General features: G+C 46.2%; 1 protein-coding gene across 10 annotated transcripts in view; it reads left to right on the forward strand.

Moving 5' to 3' along the window:
- Positions 1–22515, forward strand: part of ZRANB3 (zinc finger RANBP2-type containing 3) — an 894936-nt gene that overhangs the window by 865992 nt on the left and 6429 nt on the right. For all 10 annotated transcript variants that reach the window (XM_063933768.1, XM_063933769.1, XM_063933776.1 and 7 more), the window contains 2 exons: positions 3172–3315; positions 15228–15615. In XM_063933768.1, coding sequence (XP_063789838.1) covers positions 3172–3315; positions 15228–15615 — 532 coding nt within the window. The remainder of the gene's footprint in view (positions 1–3171; positions 3316–15227; positions 15616–22515) is intronic.

Consider the following 22515-nt stretch of genomic DNA (forward strand, 5'->3'; position numbering starts at 1 on the left):
GGTTACCCGCAGGACACTTACTCTTTCCAGTAAAGGTGGGGTTGTTAGATAGTTCCTGAGTGACCAGCGAACTTCCCTTTAAAAATAAAAAATTACACAAATCACGTCAGAATGTACAGATAGCGTTTGTGACCACTTTACTCTAATGGTATTAGGTCAGATTACTAACTACTGCACACAATTACGTGCGGTCCAATCGTTCAGTACATAAGCACTACTTGTCATGTACTGAAAGATCAATGGAATCGATGTTTCCGGCCGCGATTCCTTCAGCAAGAGCTTATGGCCTATATGGGTTCTGCACCAACACCCCAGGCGTTGTGCCTCTTGTACCTTTATAGCGGACCTCTTTGTCTATTTTACCTGTTACCTTATGACCTCCTGGTCTGTTACCGTCTGTTAATGACCTCCTGGTCTGTTACCTTATGGTCCGCTATACTCTAATGCTCAAATATTATTTAACCAAGGATGCCTCCCTAGCCACCGTATATGTCACTTACACGTGTGTCCCTTGACGAGTACCCGACTTTCCTTTTGGTTCAACCTCTAAGTTATATAAACTTATGTGATAAAAACACACTCACTCAACACATGTACACTTTGTTTCTATATCTATTTCTGCGCAGAAATTGTCTTCAGTCCAACTGTGTTACCAATTAGGAGCAGGATCTGTTAAACTAAATTTCAGATTTTTCCAAAAATAGATTTGCGTTATTTACCGCGTCGCGTTATTTACCGCTGTGCGTTACTTATCGCCTTTGCGCTAATTATCGCTTTGCGCTAATTCAACTTTTCGTGACTTGAGCTACGTTGCGTAACCAGACGCTACGTTGCGTAATGTACGCTGCGTGCGTCTGCCGTTTGGATTGCGTACGCAAGTCTTTTGTTAGGGACACGTGTACGCAAAACAAAGATCCACCGTAACACAATTTCTACCTTTATCAATGTAGATGATCCCTGATCATCTACCGCACACCACACTGACTGCCTTATCTCCCAGACAAGCCGTGTGTTGGTCTATACTTTAACTATTACCTCTACTATGAAATAACAGCAAATCTCTTTTAGCACTTTCTATCAACTATAAAACTTGGCAAACAGGAATAGTGATATACGAAATTTGAAAAAGAAATGCAGATAAATGTATGCGTGCGTGTATACGCAAGACAGAAGAGAAATAAAACAGTTTTTTTAAAAGACACAAGCGTTTTGTTCTTACTTCCGGTTCCCGGATTCCTTCAGCACTCTTTATCTAAGCGAAGCAGGCGCTTATCCCGTCAGCACAGCGAGACAACCTCCCACCCTTTGCTGGGGGGATAATGTCTGCTGATCTACCTAGTGCAGATATGAGAAGGATAGGACGAGTCCCCAATTGACAATGCTAAATTCCCTTGTCGTATAAACAACCCTTTATGAAGTCTAAGAACACTGTACGCTGTTTACTTAAGAAGTACCGTAATGGTACGCTAGTTGCGTAACGATCGCTCAGCCGTAGGCGAGACGCTCAAGCGTCACGTTCGCTCACGGCCCAGCGATCACAGGACACGTTATTGGCTACGACTAGAGTAATGATTCGCTATGGCGTAGCGGACGCTCGAGACCACGAGGAGATCACCAGCGGTGCAGACGCTCACAACGCTATACCTTTATGTCTAAACCTTATACCAATAAAATTCACAGAATACCTTAATGTGAGTACAGGGTGTAAGTGCAACCTTGTGTAACCTGACTAACTACAAAGCTGCTTGAGCGTCACCGACGCTCAAGTGAACACTTAACACTATAGGAAATACACAGATACTGGTTTAGGGTCCAAAGCCTATTAACTGTATTATATCTAATGTATTTGTAAAAGGGGATAACAGTACAAATGATACACTACAATATAACAGAGACTTCCTAACCAAAATACAATACTATCTAATACAATACAATACTAGTCTAGGGGAGATACGAGAGAAAGAGAAGGGAAAGAGAGAGAGAGACGGAGAGAGATGAGAGAAATTGGCTCACAGAAAGACAATGATTACGGAGAGAAACTTACGCACAGGGTAAACGATCGCATGCGCCTGGACATCCAGCACCCGATTTTCAGCAATGAGAACCGTTGAAGAGTGAGAGCTGGATGTGGTCGGCCTGCCTATTTATGCCCCACACACAATGCAATCTCATAGTCCCTACAATCCCATTGTCCATTGGATGAAGGAATTCGACCCTGTATCACAACAAAAGGTCATAGGTTGATTCATACAGGTGGGCTGTGACGATTTCCAACAGCTCAGGTGGGTGGGAAACTAGGTTTCCCGCCGCATACCTGAGTATGAGTAAATAATAGAAATGGACATAAACTTCTTATGTCCATAACTATTCGCACGAGCGATTAATACGCTCCAAACCAACACCGGAATATTGCTAATTAAATACTCTTCCGATGGGTACCAAACACTGCTGTATGATTCCTGTTAGACCCTTCGTACAATACAAAGAGGGATTACTTTAAACAGGGACCTTCTGTATTAACCAAACTTTCAGAAACTATCAAAGGGATCATGATCTATAAACTACATTAATTGTGAAAATATGTAACGAATGAGTCGCACGCTACGACTACATAAACTCTACCGTAAATACGCATACCGCGCCTGCGAGTGCACGCTATTGCGGGTATGCGCCTTCACGGGAGAGCGTACGCATGCGCAGCACGGACCAGTGTGCGGTGCAAATATGGCAACGTGCATGGGGATATTTTTCTGACTTTGACAACACTTTGGAAGGTGGACAATTCACCTTGTGAATGTTTACATTAGTTGTGTGACACAGTTGGTGAGGGTGTGACATTTCAGATGTACTTTGAATGACGCACAATTCTCCACTACTACAAAACATTAAGCACAATGGAAATGTGTAGGTCCCAGTTTGGAAGAATCTCTAATATCCCTTTTCTCTACCTAATTAAAAATGTAAGCTGATATTTTACAAACCAAGTATAGACACAATTCTAAAAGGCAAAAGTAATATTTAAATATAGAAATACCTCTACACACACACACACACAGGCTCTATAATGCAACAATGATAAAGTGCAAGTATGGTATCGCACACAAAACATTACTCAGTTTAATGGTGTGTCAGACACACGTATTTTTTTGTTTGATCGTGTTTGCTTCTTAGGTACCTGACCAAAGAAGACGTTGCAGCTGCCTCATTAAGCAGAGTTCAGAACAGCGGGGGGAGAGTGAGGCTTGTCAGCAGGGAATGCACATCGTCAGTCAAAGCAAAAGTGTCCATAGGTTCAGCCGCAGGACCCCCCACACCGTAAGTGCTGTATACGTTGACAGCTGCTTTAAAAACTGAAAGTATGTTATATTATTACTCTGACTTTTCTTTTTCAGTTGCTGAAACTTTGTAAAGGTTGAAAGCAAGTTTTTCCCAGGAAAAGAAGCACCAAACCTCACATTGGTTTTTTTTTCAGCACAACTGATCTATTTTAATTGTTAGGTTTTCAGTGGAGGTGTTTATCTGTCTTATTGTTTTAAATGTATTTCTGGAATCATATTTTTGTTTATGTATGTTCATAGTAATGCTCCAAATTTATAGTGTACCTGTCACCTACTCACAGAGTATGTACTCGGCTCCTATTCAGGTAGCCTGTCAACTCACTAGGCATTAGTGATATGAAGACATACACCCCTCCCTTATGCCTCATTGATATCACTAGTTCCTTGTTAATTCAAAGTCAGAATATTAGACGTAAAAGCAGCCCAATATGTAGTAGTAAAATCTTCTTGGATATTTAATAATTTCTAGCAACCTTTATACAGTATTTCTCTATCGTCCTAGTGGATGCTGGGGTTCCTGAAAGGACCATGGGGAATAGCGGCTCCGCAGGAGACAGGGCACAAAAAGTAAAGCTTTAGGATCAGGTGGTGTGCACTGGCTCCTCCCCCTATGACCCTCCTCCAAGCCTCAGTTAGGTTTTTGTGCCCGGCCGAGAAGGGTGCAATCTAGGTGGCTCTCCTAAAGAGCTGCTTAGAAAAGTTTAGCTTAGGTTTTTTATTTTACAGTGAGTCCTGCTGGCAACAGGATCACTGCATCGAGGGACTTAGGGGAGAAGAAGTGAACTCACCTGCGTGCAGGATGGATTGGCTTCTTTGGCTACTGGACATTAGCTCCAGAGGGACGATCACAGGTACAGCCTGGATGGTCACCGGAGCCTCGCCGCCGGCCCCCTTGCAGATGCTGAAAAGAGAAGAAGGTCCAGAATCGGCGGCAGAAGACTCCTCAGTCTTCTTAAGGTAGCGCACAGCACTGCAGCTGTGCGCCATTGCTCTCAGCACACTTCACACGGCAGTCACTGAGGGTGCAGGGCGCTGGGGGGGGGCGCCCTGGGCAGCAATGAAAATCCTTTTTTTGGCAAAAAATACCTCACATATAGCCTCCGGGGCTATATGGAGATATTTAACCCCTGCCAGAATCCATTTTTAAGCGGGAGACGAGCCCGCCGAAAAGGGGGCGGGGCCTATCTCCTCAGCACACAGCACCATTTCCTCACACAGTTCCGCTGGTCAGGAAGGCTCCCAGGCTCTCCCCTGCACTGCACTACAGAAACAGGGTTAAATCAAGAGAGGGGGGGCAAAATTTGGCGAAATTGTGATTTTATAAAAGCAGCTATAAGGGAGCACTTATTATAAGGCTATCCCTGTAAAATATAGCGCTTTGGTGTGTGCTGGCAAACTCTCCCTCTGTCCCTCTGTCTCCCCAAGGGGCTAGTGGGGTCCTGTCCTCTATCAGAGCATTCCCTGTGTGTGTGTGCTATATGTTGGTACGTGTGTGTCGACATGTATGAGGACGATGTTGGTGAGGAGGCGGAGCAAATTGCCTGTAATGGTGATGTCACTCTCTAGGGAGTCGACACCGGAATGGATGGCTTATTTATGGAAATTACGTGACAATGTCAACACGCTGCAAGCCGGTTGACGACATGAGAGGGCCGGCGAACAAATTAGTATCTGTCCAGGCGTCTCAAACACCGTCAGGGGCTGTAAAATGCCCATTTACCTCAGTCGGTCGACACAGACCCAGACACACACACGTTAAGGGCAATGAAGGAGGTGTTACATATTTCTGATACTCCAAGTACCACAAAAAAGGGTATTATGTGTGAGGTGAAAAAACTACCTGTAGTTTTTCCTGAATCAGATAAATTAAATGAAGTGTGTGATGATGCGTGGGTTTCCCCCGATAGAAAATTATTGGCGGTATACCCTTTCCCGCCAGAAGTTAAGGCGCGGTGGGAAACACCCCTCAGGGTGGATAAGGCGCTCACACGCTTATCAGAACAAGTGGCGGTACCATCTACGGATAGGGCCGTACTTAAGGAGCCAGCTGATAGGAGGCTGAAAAATATCCTAAAAAGTATACACACACATGCTGGTGTTATACTGCGACCAGCGATCGCCTCAGCCTGGATGTGCAGAGCTGAGGTGGCTTGGTCGGATTCCCTGACTAAAAATATTGATACCTTTGACAGGGACAGTATTTTATTGACTATAGAGCATTTAAAGGATGCATTTCTATATATGCGAGATGCGCAGAGGGATATTTGCACTCTGGCATCAAGAGTAAATGCGATGTCCATATCTGCAAGAAGATGTTTATGGACACGACAGTGGTCAGGTGATGCAGATTCCAAACGGCACAAAGATGTATTGCCGTATAAAGGGGAGGAGTTATTTGGGGTCGGTCCATGGGACCTGGTGGCCAGGGCAACTGCTGGAAAATCCACCGTTTTTTACCCTAAGTCACATCTCTGCAGAAAAAGACACCGTCTTTTCAGCCTCAGTCCTTTCGTCCCTATAAGAGTCATATCTGCCCAGGGATAGAGGAAAGGGAAGAAGACTGCAGCAGGCAGCCCATTCCCAGGAACAGAAGCCCTCCACCGCTTCTACCAAGTTCTCAGCATGACGCTGGGACCGTACAGGACCCCTGGATCCTACAAGTAGTATCCAAGGGGTACAGATTGGAATGTCGAGTGGTTTCCCCCCTCGCAGGTTCCTGTCGTCTGCTGTACAAATGTCTCCCTCCGACAGGGAGGCAGTATTGAAAACAATTCACAAGCTGTATTCCCAGCAGGTGATAATAAATTTACCCCTCCGACAACAAGGAAAGGGGTATTACTCCACACTATATGGTGGTACTGAAGGCTAGGTGAGACCTATTCTAAATCTGAAAAATTTGAACACTTACAAGGGTTCAAATCCAGATGGAGTCACTCAGAGCAGTGATAGCAAAGAACAAGGGGACTATATGGTGTCCCGGGACATCAGGGATGCTTACCTCCATGTCCCAAAATTTGCCTTTTCTCACCAAGGGTACCTCAGGTTCGTGGTACAGAAACGATGCCGTTGGATTGTCCAAGGCACCCCGGGTCCTTACCAAGGTAATGACCGAAAGGAGGATTCGTCTTCAAAGAAAATGGACGACCTCCTGATAAGAACAAGGTCCAGAGAACAGTTGGAGGTCGGAGTAGCACTATCTCAAGTAGTTCTACGACAGCACGGGTGGATTCTAAATATTCCAAAACCGCAGTTGTTCCGACGACACGTCTGCTGGTCCTAGGGATGATTCTGGACACAGTCCAGGAAAAGGTGTTTCTCCCAGAGGAGAAAGCCAGGGAGTTATCCGAGCTAATCGGGATCCTCCTAAAACCAGGAAAAGTGTCAGTGCATCATTGCACAAGAGTCCTGGTAAAAATGGTGGCTTATTACGAAGCGCTTCCATTCGGCAGATTTCACGCAAGAACTCTTCAGTGGGATCTGCTGGACAAATGGTCCGGATCGCATCTTCAGATGCATCAGCGGATAACCCTATATCCAAGGACAAGGGTGTCTCTCCTGTGGTGATTACAGAGTGCTCATCTTCTAGAGGGCCGCAGATTCGGCATTCAGGATTGGATGCTCGTGACCACGGAGGCCAGCCTGAGAGGCTGGGGAGCAGTCACACAAGGAGTGTGATCAAGTCTGGAGAATTCTCTCCACATAAATATACTGGAGCTAAGAACAAATTTATAATGCTCTAAGCTTAGCAAGACCTCTGCTTCAAGGTCAGCCGGTATTGATCCAGTGGGATAACATCACGGCAGTCGCCCACGTAAACAGAAAGGGCGGCACAAGAAGCAGGAGGGCAGTGACAAAACTGCAAGGATTTTTCGCTAGGCGGAAAATCATGTGATAGCACTGTCAGCAGTGTTCATTCCGGGAGTGGACGACTGGGAAGCAGACTTCCTCAGCAGGCACGACCTCCACCCGGGAGAGTGGGAACTTCATCGGGAAGTTTTCCGCATGATTGTGAACCGTTGGGAAAGACCAAAGGTGGACATGATGGCGTCCCGCCCGAACAAAAAAATGGGACAGGTATTGCGCCAGGTCACGAGACCTTCAAGCGATAGCTGTGGACGTCCTGGTAACACCGTGGGTGTAACAGTCGGTGTATGTGTTCCCTTCTCTGCTTCTCATAACCAAGGTATTGAGAATTATAAGACATAGAGGAGTAAGAACTATACTCGTGGCTCCGGATTGGCCAAGAGGGACTTGGTAACCGGAACTTCAAGAGATGCTCACAGAGGACTAATGGCCTCGGGAGCTAAGAAGGGATTTGCTTTCAGCAAGTACCATGTCTGTTCCAAGAGGAACCGTGGCATCGGCCTTTAAGAAAGGACCTGCTCCAGCAGGGACCTTGTCTGTTCCAAGACTTACCGCGACTGCGTTTGACGGCATGGCGGTTTGAACGCCGGATCCTAAGGGAAAAGGCATTCCGGAAGAGGTCATACCTACCCTGGTCAAAGCCAGGAAGGAGGTGACCGCACAACGTTATCACCACATGTGGTAAAAATATGTTGCGTGGGTGAGGCCAGGAGGGCCCCACGAAAAAATTTCAACTAGGTCGATTTCTGCACTTCCTGCAAACAGGAGTGTCTATGAGCCTCAAATTGGGGTCCATTAAGGTTCAAGTTTCGGCCCTATAGATTTTCTTCCAGAAAGAATTGACTTCAGTTCCTGAAGTCCAGACGTTTGTCAAGGGAGTATTGCATATACAGCCCTTGCGTGCCTCCAGTGGCACCGTGGGATCTCAACGTAGTGTTGGGATTCCTCAAATCATATTGGTTTGAACCACTCAAATCTGTGGATTTGAAATATCTCACATGGAAAGTGACCATGCTGTTGGCCCTGGCCTCGGCCAGGCGATTGTCAAAATTGGCGGTTTTGTCTTACAAAAGCCCATATTTGATTTTCCATTCGGACAGGGCAGAACTGCGGACTCGTCCCCAGTTTCTTCCTAAGGTGGTGTCAGCGTTTCACCTGAAACAACCTATTGTGGTGCCTGCGGCTACTAGGGACTTGGAGGACTCCAAGTTGCTAGACGTTGTCAGGGCCCTGAAAATATATATATATATATATATATAATTCCAGGACGGCTGGAGTCAGAAAGTCTGACTTGCTGTTTATATTGTAGGCACCCAAAAAGCTGGGTGCTCCTGCTTCTAAGCAGACTATTGCTCGTTGGATTTGTAGTACAATTCAGCTTGCACATTCTGTGGCAGGCCTGCCACAGCCAAAATCTGTAAATGCCCATTCCACAAGGAAGGTGGGCTCATCTTGGGCGGCTGCCCGAGGGGTCTCGGCTTTACAACTTTGCCGAGCAGCTACTTGGTCAGGGGCAAACACGTTTGCTAAATTCTACAAATTTGATACCCTGGCTAAGGAGGACCTGGAGTTCTCTCATTCGGTGCTGCAGAGTCATCCGCACTCTCCCGCCCGTTTGGGAGCTTTGGTATAATCCCCATGGTCCTTTCAGGAACCCCAGCATCCACTAGGACGATAGAGAAAATAAGAATTTACTTACCGATAATTCTATTTCTCGGAGTCCGTAGTGGATGCTGGGCGCCCATCCCAAGTGCGGATTATCTGCAATACTTGTACATAGTTACAAAAATCGGGTTATTATTGTTGTGAGCCATCTTTTCAGAGGCTCCGCTGTTATCATACTGTTAACTGGGTTCAGATCACAGGTTGTACAGTGTGATTGGTGTGGCTGGTATGAGTCTTACCCGGGATTCAAAATCCTTCCTTATTGTGTACGCTCGTCCGGGCACAGTATCCTAACTGAGGCTTGGAGGAGGGTCATAGGGGGAGGAGCCAGTGCACACCACCTGATCCTAAAGCTTTACTTTTTGTGCCCTGTCTCCTGCGGAGCCGCTATTCCCCATGGTCCTTTCAGGAACCCCAGCATCCACTACGGACTCCGAGAAATAGAATTATCGGTAAGTAAATTCTTATTATTATTAAGCAAAATAATGTGTGAAATATCTGCTTTAGTTATCTGTACAATCTCTTTGCTCACATCTTAAAAAAAACAGAAACGTTTTTTTAGATGGGTTGTGCTTTTTTTGATAGTGCAGAATCTTTCAGTGACAGTGTTCGCAGTCTTCTAGGTAACGTAATATTCTGTGCAGATTAGTGGATTTGAACACAGAACAATAACCGGGAAGCAAATAACTGAACTGCTATAATTGCCTGTACAATAGATATTTTTCAGTGATTTGCAGATCATTTTCAGCAAATACAGATCTGTCAATACATCCTTTTACCAGTAATGGTCTGCAAATCTGCTGATTGTTACCATACACATGCAAGCTACAGCCCCAATTGATTTCTGAAATTTAGCATGTTGAAAACCCCGATTGACCAATTCCAAACACTTTAACACATCAGATAAAAATATAACCATATCTTCTGCGTGATGAGTAATCCTGTCAACTGGCTGCAGAATCTGGACAACCCCCTTCCCCATATTCCCTGGATGCTTCCGAGTAATACAACCCAGAAGCTCAGTAGGAAGAGCAAATAAGCTCAGAGAAAGAGGGCAGTCCTGTCTTGTACCCCCGAGAGATGCAAAAGGAGGTGAGAAAGCTATTAATGCAGACCCGTCCCAGAGGACTGATACAACAATTTAGCCCGGGCTATTATCTTACAGCCCATCCCAAATTTAAAGAAAACCTTCCTGAGGTACGGCCACTCCACTGAATCAAAGGCCCTGACAGCATCCACACTCAGCCAGTTGCAGGACAGTATACAATCTCCTAAGAGTTTCAGTGCTGGGCTTACCTGTCTAAAGCCAGTCTGATCTGGGTGGACAACCTCCCCAATTTATTAAGCCTAAAGCTGGGTACACATTGGGTAATATATCTACCGTTCGGGCTGGGACTTTTACTTTTTGCCATCCCTCCTGTTTTTTTGACCATCATGATAAGTATACTGGCTTACTGTTAAGAGGATGGATATTATTTACATATTTATTAAATGCATGAATACATGTTTGGCTATTCATGGTGTGTTGGTCTATTTTCATGAGTCCCTGGCAAAGTTGAAGAGGCCACTAAGGGGTATATTCAATTGAAGTCTGATCCATTCCGACATTCATTTGTCGGAATGGATCCAACAAGGGCTGTTCAATGCCATCTCAATATGACTTTAAAAAAAGTTGAATTGAGATGCGGGAGCTGAGACAGGGGCTAACCGCGGGCAGACGGGGGAGAGCAGCGCTACAACAGCAGCTACAGCAGCGTAGCAGAAAGATGTGTCACAGCCGCCGCTCACGGCAGCGTCCTCCCGGCTCCAGCAAGCGAGGTTTCGCTTGCTGGGGCCGGGTGGACGCTGCTGTGAGTGGCGGCTGTGACACAACCTCCTGCTATGCTGCTCTCCCCCGTCTCCTCGCTGGTCCCCCCCCCCCCCCTCCTCCTCCTCTCGGCTCCCTCATCTCAATCCGGCTGTTTTTAAAGTCTGATTGAGATGATCAGAAAGGGGGCCAAATCCGACAGATGCACACGGAACGGCAGCTATTTCACCGATCCACGTGCTTTCCGACAAGTCGAATTCCTCGACTTGTCGGATAATTTTGGGTTATATTTAATAGGTCGAAACCCCTTCCGACCTAAAAAAAAAGTCGAAAACTGCTGTCTTTTCGACAGACGGCACCTTTCGACTTCAATTGAATATACCCCTAAATCTGTTACTGTGACCGAGCGATGTACTTGCTACAATTTGGTAGTATGCGAGATTTTATACACACACACACACATAAATATATATATATATATATATATATATATATATATACAAAGAATAAAGAACCCTTTTTTTGCGCTAATGTACAATATAGCTCACACCACTAAGAAATGCCTCCTGTCAGATAAGGCACAGAAAGGGAATTATGGAAAAAAAGAATTCTCATGGGAGCTGAACCACCTCAGATATCACATACAAATATATTTATTCATAAAATATAACAGTAAATACTGCAATATTACATAAAAACATCAATAAAACAAATGAAAAAATCATATGCATTAAGTGAACAATACTGATTTGTAATCATCTGGCGAATTTGGTTTGATGGTATCCGCACTTATAAGATATCAATTTTTCCACCAGAGAGTTTAGATGTATATTCAAATTCACAAACACGTAAAAACCCAACGCGTTTCGTCCATATAGGACTTCATCAGGGGTCGTGATCAACAAGTCAATATTTGAAAATTTCAAAATCCCATCCTGCCAATGCCGTGGGCATGAACAATATTCTCAAAGGTAGAATATTACAATATTCGTGCACATCACATATAGTTCACCAATATGCAATAAAAAGTATAAATGCTGTGACAATGACCTTAGTAATGCCTCAAGATTCACTCCACAGCTACACAAGAAACTCCGGCACTCCAGTCCTCCCCCTCAGGGTGTACCTCGCTCCGGTGCCTTCCTCAGGGATCCTATCCCTGACATGTACCCATCAAAAAAATCAGAGGCGGCACTCAGAGACTTGGAAAACAGTGAAAAGCTGTATTAGTGAGGTCACTAATACAGCTTTTCACTGTTTTCCAAGTCTCTGAGTGCCGCCTCTGATTTTTTTGATGGGTATATATATATATATATATATATATATATATACTAGCTGAAGTACCTGGCGTTGCCCGGGATTTTAAGAATGTTTGTTTACAAAAATGTATTTAAATATTACACACACAGTATAAATAACATAGTATAAAAAAAGCATGTAAAATGTTATACACATCAATAAAATTAAAACCCAATGTGCTGCTGGCGGACCATGCTACTTCCACTATATAACTCTCAGTGTGTGGGTTTGTGCTACCTCCATTCCCCTCCTCATATCATGTCACTGCCCCTGTCACATGCAGCCCTGTCATCACTGACATATCATGCATGTCCTGATATAGTCTGTGCTGCTGGCCCACCCCTAGGGGTGCTAGTGGTGTGTTACCCCCACAGTTTGTTCCCAGAGTGTAAGTAATATGTGTAGCAAGTTTGGTGTAAATTGCTCCAGGCATTCCAGAGTTATGCTGTCTGCTGAAATACTCTGTGCTGCTGCCTCAACCGTAGGGGTGTCTTACCCCCACAGTGTTTGTTCCCAGCTTGTAAGTCATATGTGTACTAAGTTTGTTGTAATTTTGTCTAGGCATTCTGGAGTTATGTTGTCTCCTGAAATACTCTGTGCTCATGTCACACACATAGGGATGCTAGGGGTGTCTAACCCCCACAGAGTTTGTACCCAGATTGTAAGTCATATGTGCACCCAGTTGGTTGTAAATTGGTCTGACCATTCGGGAGTTATGCTGTTTCCTGAAATACTCTGTGCCACTGTCCCACCCCTAGGGGTGTTTTCGAGATTGTAAATCGGATGTGTACCAAGTTAGGGTGTAAAATTGCTCCAGACCTTCCACAGTTCTGCTGTCGGCTGACATACTCTGTGCTGCTGTCCCACCCCTAGGGGTGTCTGACCCCCACATTGTTTCCCCAGTGTAAGTCATATGTGTACCCAGTTTGTTGTAAATTGGTCTAGCCATTCGGGATTTATGCTGTCTCCTGAAATACTCTGTGCCGCTGTCCCACCCCCACAGAGTTTGTTCCCAGATTGTAAGTGAGATGTGTACCAATCATGATGTAAATAGCTCCAGGCCTTCCATAGTTTTGCTGTCTCCTGAAATACTCTGTGCTGCTGTCCCACCCCTCGGGGTGCTAGGGGTGTGCAACCCCAACAGAGTTAGTTCCAAGATTTTAAGTCAGATGTGTACCAAGTTTGGTGTAAATTGCTCCATGCCTGCCACAGTTTTGCTGGCTGCTGACATACTCTGTGCTGCTGTCCCACCCCTAGGGGTGCTCGGGGTGTCTGACCCCCATAGTGATTGTTTCCAGAGTGTAAGTCATATGTGTACCCAGTTTGTTGTAAATTGCTGCAGGTATTCCAGAGTTATGCTGTCTGCTGAAAAACTCTGTGCTGTGGCCTCACCCCTATGGGTGCTAGGGGTGTCTTCCCCCCACAGTGTTTGTTGCCAGATTGTAAGGCATATGTGTACCAATTTTTGAGTACATTGCTTCAGCAATTCCGGAGTTATGCTGTCTCCTGATATAATCTGTGCTGCTGTCTGCCCCCCTAGGGGTGCTAGGGATTTCTGATTGATTTAGTTGCCTCCGCCATGTTTTAATACGCTTGTATGTGAAATTTCACGATCTTTGCTTGTAAACTGTGGATTTGTATAGAAAGACAGAAGGAAGGAGAGATTTTCATTTTTATATATTAGATATGTGCGTGCGTGCGTGTGTGTGTGTGTGTGTGTGTGTGTGTGTGTGTGTGTGTGTGTGTGTGTGTGTAAATTATATGTATTTTTTTTCTAGTTTGGTATATATTGGAGTGTATGTGTGTGCAGTGTGTATGGTGGGTGTTACTGTGAGGAGATGTGTGAAAACTCTCACACTGGATGTAGGATAGATAAGCTCTCAGCTCCTTCAGAAGGAGTGAATGAATTAGCATACATTAGTGAGAATGATCCCAGAGCCAGGAAGAACCAAAGTGTGAACTTGTTATGTTCGTGTCTCTGGAGAAAACTGATCTATTTCGAGTTGCTGTGGTGTGTTGTGGGAACAAGCTGTGATTATACAGGTATTGTTTTAATTGTTCAGTCCTCCGTGTAATGAAGTTTGCTCTTCATATTATTAACAATTGGCCAGGCAGAGGACTGACCTGAAAGAGCCCTGAAATTTAGGTGTAATATCCAGGACAACTGGACAAGGTAATGTCAAAAGAAATCTGGAATCAGCTGCTGGTCGCAAAAGACTGCAGACTAATGCTGGGAATGGCTGTGTAGGAAGCATCGGTCGGTATGTAACCTGACTGAATAGTTGAAAACAAAATGGATTTTATTCTATCTTCTGTAAGATAACATGACTGAAGAAATGATTTCCTGTGCTTAGTCTTAAATATTCCCATTGTCTCATTTTAAGAGTGATACAGAGTATAAACATAGAGAGAGCTAGAACAAAAATGCGCAGTAACCTCTTTTGTACTTTATTAACTGATTAAGCTAATAGTGACTTGGTATATGGAGTAGACTTTCGCAAAGACACAGCACCATGCAATGACTAACTTTTCCAAGTAAAAAAAAAAAAAAATCTTCCGATAATACAATTCCCACTCCTCTAAGTGTGCTTTAGGTCTCAGTGATGCTATTAGCATCTACGGAATGGATAGGCTGCAGGCTAAATAATATTGATTCAATCCAGAAAATGCCTCCATTGTGTCTCTTACTGTGCCTAAACTATGCACCATTTTGCCCTGTGCTTGACCCTTAATTAATACATGCAGGTATGTACAAATAGAGATTTGCATAGAACATGCAAATTCTCTGCATTTTGCTGTAAAAGTTCGGCCAGTATCCATTTGTTGTTGTTTTGCCAGTAAAGGAAAGATACGGGTAACACCTGAAAAATTCATGTCTGTCCGTCTTGTGTTATGGTTTACAAAGTGAGAATAAATAATTCAGCAGCATTCTTGTTTTACGAGTGTAAATATAGCTTACAAACTATGCAATATCTGCCCATTAAGCAGAGGAGCGGGGGGCTCCCAGTGAGACTGTGTTTAAGACAAAATAGATGGCAACTTTAATGTAAGGAGCACAATGGGTGATATGCACAATATCAGAAAATTAACAGTTCATTTCTAATCTCACTTCCTGGATGACTTTATGCCTCTTATTAGTTTCACAGTGTGGCGCCGTAATAAGACAGTGATTATTATGCAGGCTGTTTTGAGCCACAGCGTTTACATCATTCCTGTGATCACTCATTTTACTCCCATAATGTTTCCATTATTAGATTTGAAAATGGGAATGTTCAGAGATCTGCTGGAACCCCATCTGAACCGGAGGCAGAAGGTTCTGCATGTAAAGGGTATTTACAAGCAATGGATAGTGCAGGGAACCCACTGTGTGTCTACTGTCAGGAGCCATGTTCCCAACCTATAGCACAGTGCCCTACAGCGGCCTGGGATACCCGCTTCTGCTCCCGGAAATGCCAAGATGACTTCTTGATTCGCTCTAATCAAAGCTACATGAGGGCAAAAGTGTTTGAAGCGGAGCTTGGTGTTTGCCAGCAGTGCTGTTTAAATGCACACGAACTGTACCTGAGTGTGCGGGATGCCCCCAAAGGTCAGAGGAAGACTCTGCTGGAGAGTACATGGATGGCACAGCTTCCACTAGACCAGGTAAGGCAGTAACATCCATGTTCTAAAAGCTTTACACAGTGTGAGAATTTGCTTTTAGTCTTTATGCACTCTTTTTCCTGTGCCTGTATTTGTGTGGGATGCGCAACCACATTATGTAAATCAGCAGTATAACGGGTAGACGTGGCTAGAGAGGGCTTTCCATACAAGCTACAATAATACACATAACAGAAAACACACAAGTTTATTTTAAGGGCACTAAGGGTAAGACTTATCAAATCTTGGAGCGAGATAAGTGGAGAGAGATAAAGTACCATCCAATCAGCTCCTAACTACCAATTACTGGCTGTGCTAGAAAAATGGCAGAAGCTGAACAGTTCCTACGAGCAACTTCTCCACTTTCTCGCTTCACGACTTTGTACATCTCCCCTACATTTTAAAGAACTTCAAGTGATGGAAATTTAGCATATTTGGGTTCTTGATTCATCAGATAGCTACAGATATTTTGTAACTTTGCGGATATTACACAGTCTTCAGAATTCCTGGACTGTTAATGGAACACCATGATAATGCAAATGAGGCATGCATCTGTCGGGATGCGGTCAAGATGCCGACTGACGGGATCCCGGCACTCGGAATGCCGATGCTGGAATCCCAACAGCTGTCATAATGCCAACGCCATAATTCAGACAGGGTAAGGGGACCGACTTCGGAATACCGACAGCCGGCATTCCAACCACAAGTAGAGGTGGCGGGTTCTGGCACCACCTGAGGGGGTTAGTGTTAGGCTAAGGTGAGCGTGTGGGGGAGATTGTGTGTTCAGGGGTGGTTAGTATTAGGCTGCGTAAAGGGAGGGTTAGGGGGTATGGGAGAGGGGGGGGACACTCTTACCAACCCACCTTTCAGCATTTGCACTGTCAGGATGCCGGTGTTGATATTCTGGCCGCCGGCATCCCGTCAGCTGACATAATACTGAACCCCATCTGTGTAGGTACAGCACATAAAATTACTTGTTAAAGAAATACTATGTGGCCACTTATGTTTTTTACAGTTTGTAAACGACCCCACAGAATAATCTATAGCTATATATGGAATGTATTCAGGATCCGGGCGGTCAGAATACCGATTCCGGAATCCTGACCACCAGAATGCCGGCAGTGTTGCCACAGCTATTCCCACTCCTGGGGGTCCACGACACCCATAGATCCCGTACCCGACCCTTAAATATAATATGAAGGTTGTAGTGTATATAGGTTTGTATCATTCATCCTGTGCATGTGCTATGGAAAGGAAGTCATTTTTCTTGCACCAATTACCTTCTGCTCTGACGCAATAATTTAATGGATGTAAAGTATTTAAAGGAATATACCCAAGTACTTTTGGGATAACTAGCTGCAAGACTTCATGCCTTGAAATGAAAGCTTCTTCCATGATCGTTTTGCGCTGAGTGTTGTCTGCCATGAGAATCTGTGCACTGTGGTCTGGTTTATACGGCAGCTGCCACATCCACGTCAGCGGAACTTTAGTTGAACATATATTTCAGTATAGGATAGAGTAGCTGAGTTTGCTGAGGTTCTTGTGCTGGGTATTTGGGGTCTTATTCAGTATGAGTCGCATCTTATACCCCTTTTCCACTAGCTCAAAAAACACTGGTCAATGCACGGGGGCGCGCATTTACCCGTGTTTTTTGCTAGTGGAAAAGGGTAAAGCCGGATCAAGTGATCCGAGAATACTACCCGGGTAGCTTACCGGGTTGAACACGAGTTCAACCCGGTAAGCTGTGTAGTGTAAACGGAAGCCACGTCGCATCCCGTTCACAGTCTATGGAAGGGCGGTGCTGGGAGATCATGTGATCTCCCAGCGCCGCCCCTGCCGCGGCAATATCCCGGTTTGGTGAGCGCAGTGGGAAAGGGGGCTGAGCACGGGTCGCAGCCGGGTAGCACCCGTGTCAGGCTCCCGGCTGCGACCCGTGCTTAGTGGTGGAAGAGGGGTATAAATGTGATTGCAAACTCCCAAATATTGACCCAGTACGCACGCAGGGAGATGCAATTGCATCCCAGTAATACGAATGCCTCTGCCTGATTGACAGGCATAGGCGATCGCGGAGTGGCGATGCAGCGTTGTGGGGGCATATTGGTAAAATACGGGGGCAGGTCCGGGCCATTTTCAGGGCATGACATCATGGGGGTAATTCCAAGTTGATCGCAGCAGGATTTCTGATAGCAACTGGGCAAAACCATGTGCACTGCAGGGGAGGCAGATATAACATGTGCAGAGAAAGATAGATTTGGGTGTGGTGTGTTCAATCTGCAATCTAATTTGCAGTGTAAAAATAAAGCAGCCAGTATTTACCCTGCACAGAAACAATATACCCCACCCAAATCTAACTTTCTGCATATGTTATATCTGCCCCCCCTGCAGTGCAGCATGGTTTTGCCCAATTGCTATCAAAAATCCTGCTGCGATCAACTTGGAATTACCCCCCATATGCGGCCACTGTGAAGCAAAACATGGCGGTGGTGCGCCTGCCTTCACGCACTAAGCTGCACAGGCAAAGGGGCTACACTTATTTTGTGGGGTCATCAATGCAGTCACAATTGAATTGCACACGCTTCACTGGCAGCAGTTAGCATGTTGGCGACATTCCCCTGTGTTGGGCAGCCCCCAGCATGCCATTCTAGCCAGTTGCAGTTTTGCTAATTTAGCAAAACTGCAATTGATACTGAACCAGGTTCTTGGTCAGAAAGTGTCCTGGGCAGTTACAGTATAAGAGACGTTTATGGCGGCTTATGGTCATTAGGTCGACAAGACGTAGGTCGACAGTCATTAGGTCGACATGGAAAAAGGTCGACATGGGTTTTTCACTTTTTTTTCTTTTAATTTCTCTGACGTCCTAGTGGATGCTGGGAACTCCGAAAGGACCATGGGGAATAGCGGCTCCGCAGGAGACTGGGCACAACTAAAGAAAGCTTTTAGGTCACCTGGTGTGCACTGGCTCCTCCCACTATGACCCTCCTCCAAGCCTCAGTTAGATTTTGTGCCCGGCCGAGGTTGGATGCACACTAGGGGCTCTCCTGAGCTTCTAAAAAGAAAGTATATAATTAGGTTTTTTATTTTACAGTGAGACCTGCTGGCAACAGGCTCACTGCAGCGAGGGACTAAGGGGAGAAGAAGCGAACCTACCTGCTTGCAGCTAGCTTGGGCTTCTTAGGCTACTGGACACCATTAGCTCCAGAGGGATCGACTGCATGGAACTGGCCTTGGTGTTCGGTCCCGGAGCCGCGCCGCCGTCCCCCTTACAGAGCCAGAAGCAAGAAGAGGTCCGGAAAATCGGCGGCAGAAGACATCAGTCTTCACCAAGGTAGCGCACAGCACTGCAGCTGTGCGCCATTGCTCCTCATACACACTTCACACTCCGGTCACTGAGGGTGCAGGGCGCTAGGGGGGGGCGCCCTGAGCAGCAATAAAAACACCTTGGCTGGCAAAAATACCACAATATATAGCCCCAGAGGCTATATATGTGATAATTACCCCTGCCAGAATCCATAAAAAAGCGGGAGAAAAGTCCGCGAAAAGGGGCGGAGCTATCTCCTTCAGCACACTGGCGCCATTTCTCCCTCACAGCTCCGCTGGAAGGAAGCTCCCTGGCTCTCCCCTGCAGTCTACACTACAGAAAAGGGTAAAAAAGAGAGGGGGGGCACTAAATTTAGGCGCAGTATATATAACAGCAGCTATAGGGGACATAATTCAGTTAGTCCCTGCATTATATAGCGCTCTGGTGTGTGCTGGCATACTCTCACTCTGTCTCCCCAAAGGGCTTTTGTGGGTCCTGTCCTCTGTTAGAGCATTCCCTGTGTGTGTGCGGTGTGTCGGTACGGCTGTGTCGACATGTTTGATGAGGATAATGATGTGGAGGCGGAGCAGATGCCTATAGAAGGGATGTCACCCCCTGCGGGGCAGACACCTGAGTGGATGGACTTATGGAAGGAATTGCGTGCACGTGTCGACTCCTTACACAAAAAATGTGACGACATGCCAAATGCGGGACAGCCGGCTTCTCAGCTCGTGCCTGTCCAGGCGTCTCAAAGGCCATCGGGGGCTCTAAAACGCCCGCTACCTCAGATGGCAGACGCGGATGTCGACACGGATACTGACACCAGTGTCGACGACGATGAGTCTAGTCTAATGTCCACTAAGGCCATTCGTTGCATGATTGAGGTGTTACAAATTTCTGATATAAACCCAGGTACCACTAAAAAGGGTATTATGTTTGGGGAGAAAAAACTACCCGTAGTTTTTCCCCCATCAGAAGAATTAAATGAAGTGTGTGAAGAAGCGTGGGCTTTCCCTGATAAAAGATTGGTAATCTCTAAGAAGTTACTAATGGCGTTCCCTTTCCCGCCAGAGGATAGGTCACGTTGGGAGACACCCCCTAGGGTGGATAAAGCGCTCACACGTTTGTCTAAAAAGGTGGCACTACCGTCTCCGGATACGGCCGCCCTCAAGGAACCTGCTGATAGAAAGCAGGAGGCGATCCTGAAGTCTGTATATACACACTCAGGCATTATACTTAGACCAGCTATTGCGTCAGCATGGATGTGCAGTGCTGCCGCTGCGTGGTCAGATTCCCTGTCAGAAAATATTGACACCCTAGACAGGGACACTATTCTGCTAACCATAGAGCATATAAAGGACTCAGTCTTATACATGAGAGATGCACAGAGGGAGATCTGCCGGCTGGCATCTAAAATAAGTGCATTGTCCATTTCTGCTAGGAGAGGCTTATGGACTCGCCAGTGGACAGGGGGTGCAGATTCAAAAAGGCACATGGAAGTTTTGCCTTATAAGGGTGAGGAGTTATTTGGGGATGGTCTCTCGGACCTAGTTTCCACAGCAACTGCTGGGAAGTCAGCATTTTTACCCCATGTTCCCTCACAGCCTAAAAAGGTGCCGTTTTATCAGGTACAGTCCTTTCGGACTCAGAAAAACAGGCGTGGAAAAGGCGGGTCCTTTCTGTCCAGAGGCAGAGGTAGGGGAAAAAGGCTGCAACAAACAGCAGGTTCCCAGGAGCAAAAGTCCTCCCCCGCTTCTTCCAAGTCCGCCGCATGACGGTGGGGCTCCACAGGCGGAGCCAGGTACGGTGGGGGGCCGCCTCAAAAATTTCAGCGATCAGTGGGCTCGCTCACAGGTGGATCCCTGGATCCTGCAAATAGTATCTCAAGGGTACAAACTGGAATTCGAGGCGTCTCCACCCCACCGGTTCCTAAAATCTGCCTTGCCGATTACTCCTTCAGACAGGGAGGCTGTGCTAGCGGCAATTCACAAGCTGTATTCCCAGCAGGTGATAATCAAGGTGCCCCTACTTCAACAAGGACGGGGTTACTATTCCACACTGTTTGTGGTACCGAAACCGGACGGTTCGGTGAGACCCATTTTAAATTTGAAATCCTTGAACACATACATAAAAAAATTCAAGTTCAAGATGGAATCGCTCAGGGCGGTTATTGCAAGCCTGGACGAGGGGGATTACATGGTATCCCTGGACATCAAGGATGCTTACCTGCATGTCCCCATTTACTATCCTCACCAGGAGTACCTCAGATTTGTGGTACAGGATTGCCATTACCAATTCCAGACGCTGCCGTTTGGACTCTCCACGGCACCGAGGGTGTTTACCAAGGTAATGGCGGAAATGATGATACTCCTTCGAAGAAAGGGAGTTTTAATTATCCCGTACTTGGACGATCTCCTAATAAAGGCGAGGTCCAAGGAGCAGTTGTTGGTGGGAGTAGCACTATCTCAGGAGGTGCTACACCAGCACGGTTGGATTCTGAATATTCCAAAATCACAGCTGGTTCCGACGACACGTCTACTGTTCCTGGGTATGATTCTGGATACAGTCCAGAAAAAAGTGTTTCTCCCGGAGGAGAAAGCCAAGGAGCTGTCATCTCTAGTCAGAGACCTCCTGAAACCAAAACAGGTATCGGTGCATCACTGCACGCGGGTCCTGAGAAAGATGGTGGCTTCTTACGAAGCAATTCCTTTCGGCAGGTTCCATGCCAGAATCTTTCAGTGGGACCTGTTGGACCAATGGTCCGGATCGCATCTTCAGATGCATCGCCTAATAAACCTGTCTCCAAGAACCAGGGTGTCTCTGCTGTGGTGGCTGCAGAGTGCTCATCTTCTAGAGGGCCGCAGATTCGGCATACAGGACTGGGTCCTGGTGACCACGGATGCCAGCCTTCGAGGCTGGGGGGCAGTCACACAGGGAAGAAACTTTCAAGGACTATGGTCGAGTCAGGAGACTTCCCTACACATAAATATTCTGGAACTAAGGGCCATTTACAATGCCCTAAGTCAGGCAAAATCCCTGCTTCTACACCAGCCGGTACTGATCCAGTCAGACAACATCACGGCAGTCGCCCATGTAAATCGACAGGGCGGCACAAGAAGCAGGATGGCAATGGCAGAAGCCACAAGGATTCTCCGATGGGCGGAAAATCACGTACTAGCACTGTCAGCAGTGTTCATTCCGGGAGTGGACAACTGGGAAGCAGACTTTCTCAGCAGGCACGACCTCCACCCGGGAGAGTGGGGACTTCATCCAGAAGTCTTCACGCTGATTGTAAATCGATGGGAACGGCCACAGGTGGACATGATGGCGTCCCGCCTAAACAAAAAACTAGAGAGATATTGCGCCAGGTCAAGGGACCCTCAGGCGATAGCTGTGGACGCTCTAGTGACACCGTGGGTGTACCAGTCAGTTTATGTGTTCCCTCCTCTGCCTCTCATACCAAGGGTACTGAGAATAATAAGAAAACGAGGAGTAAGAACAATACTCGTGGTTCCGGATTGGCCAAGACGAGCGTGGTACCCGGAACTTCAAGAGATGATCTCAGAGGACCCATGGCCTCTGCCGCTCAGACAGGACCTGCTGCAGCA

This window comes from Pseudophryne corroboree, chromosome 7 (assembly GCF_028390025.1).
Source record: "Pseudophryne corroboree isolate aPseCor3 chromosome 7, aPseCor3.hap2, whole genome shotgun sequence".
NCBI lineage: Eukaryota > Metazoa > Chordata > Amphibia > Anura > Myobatrachidae > Pseudophryne > Pseudophryne corroboree.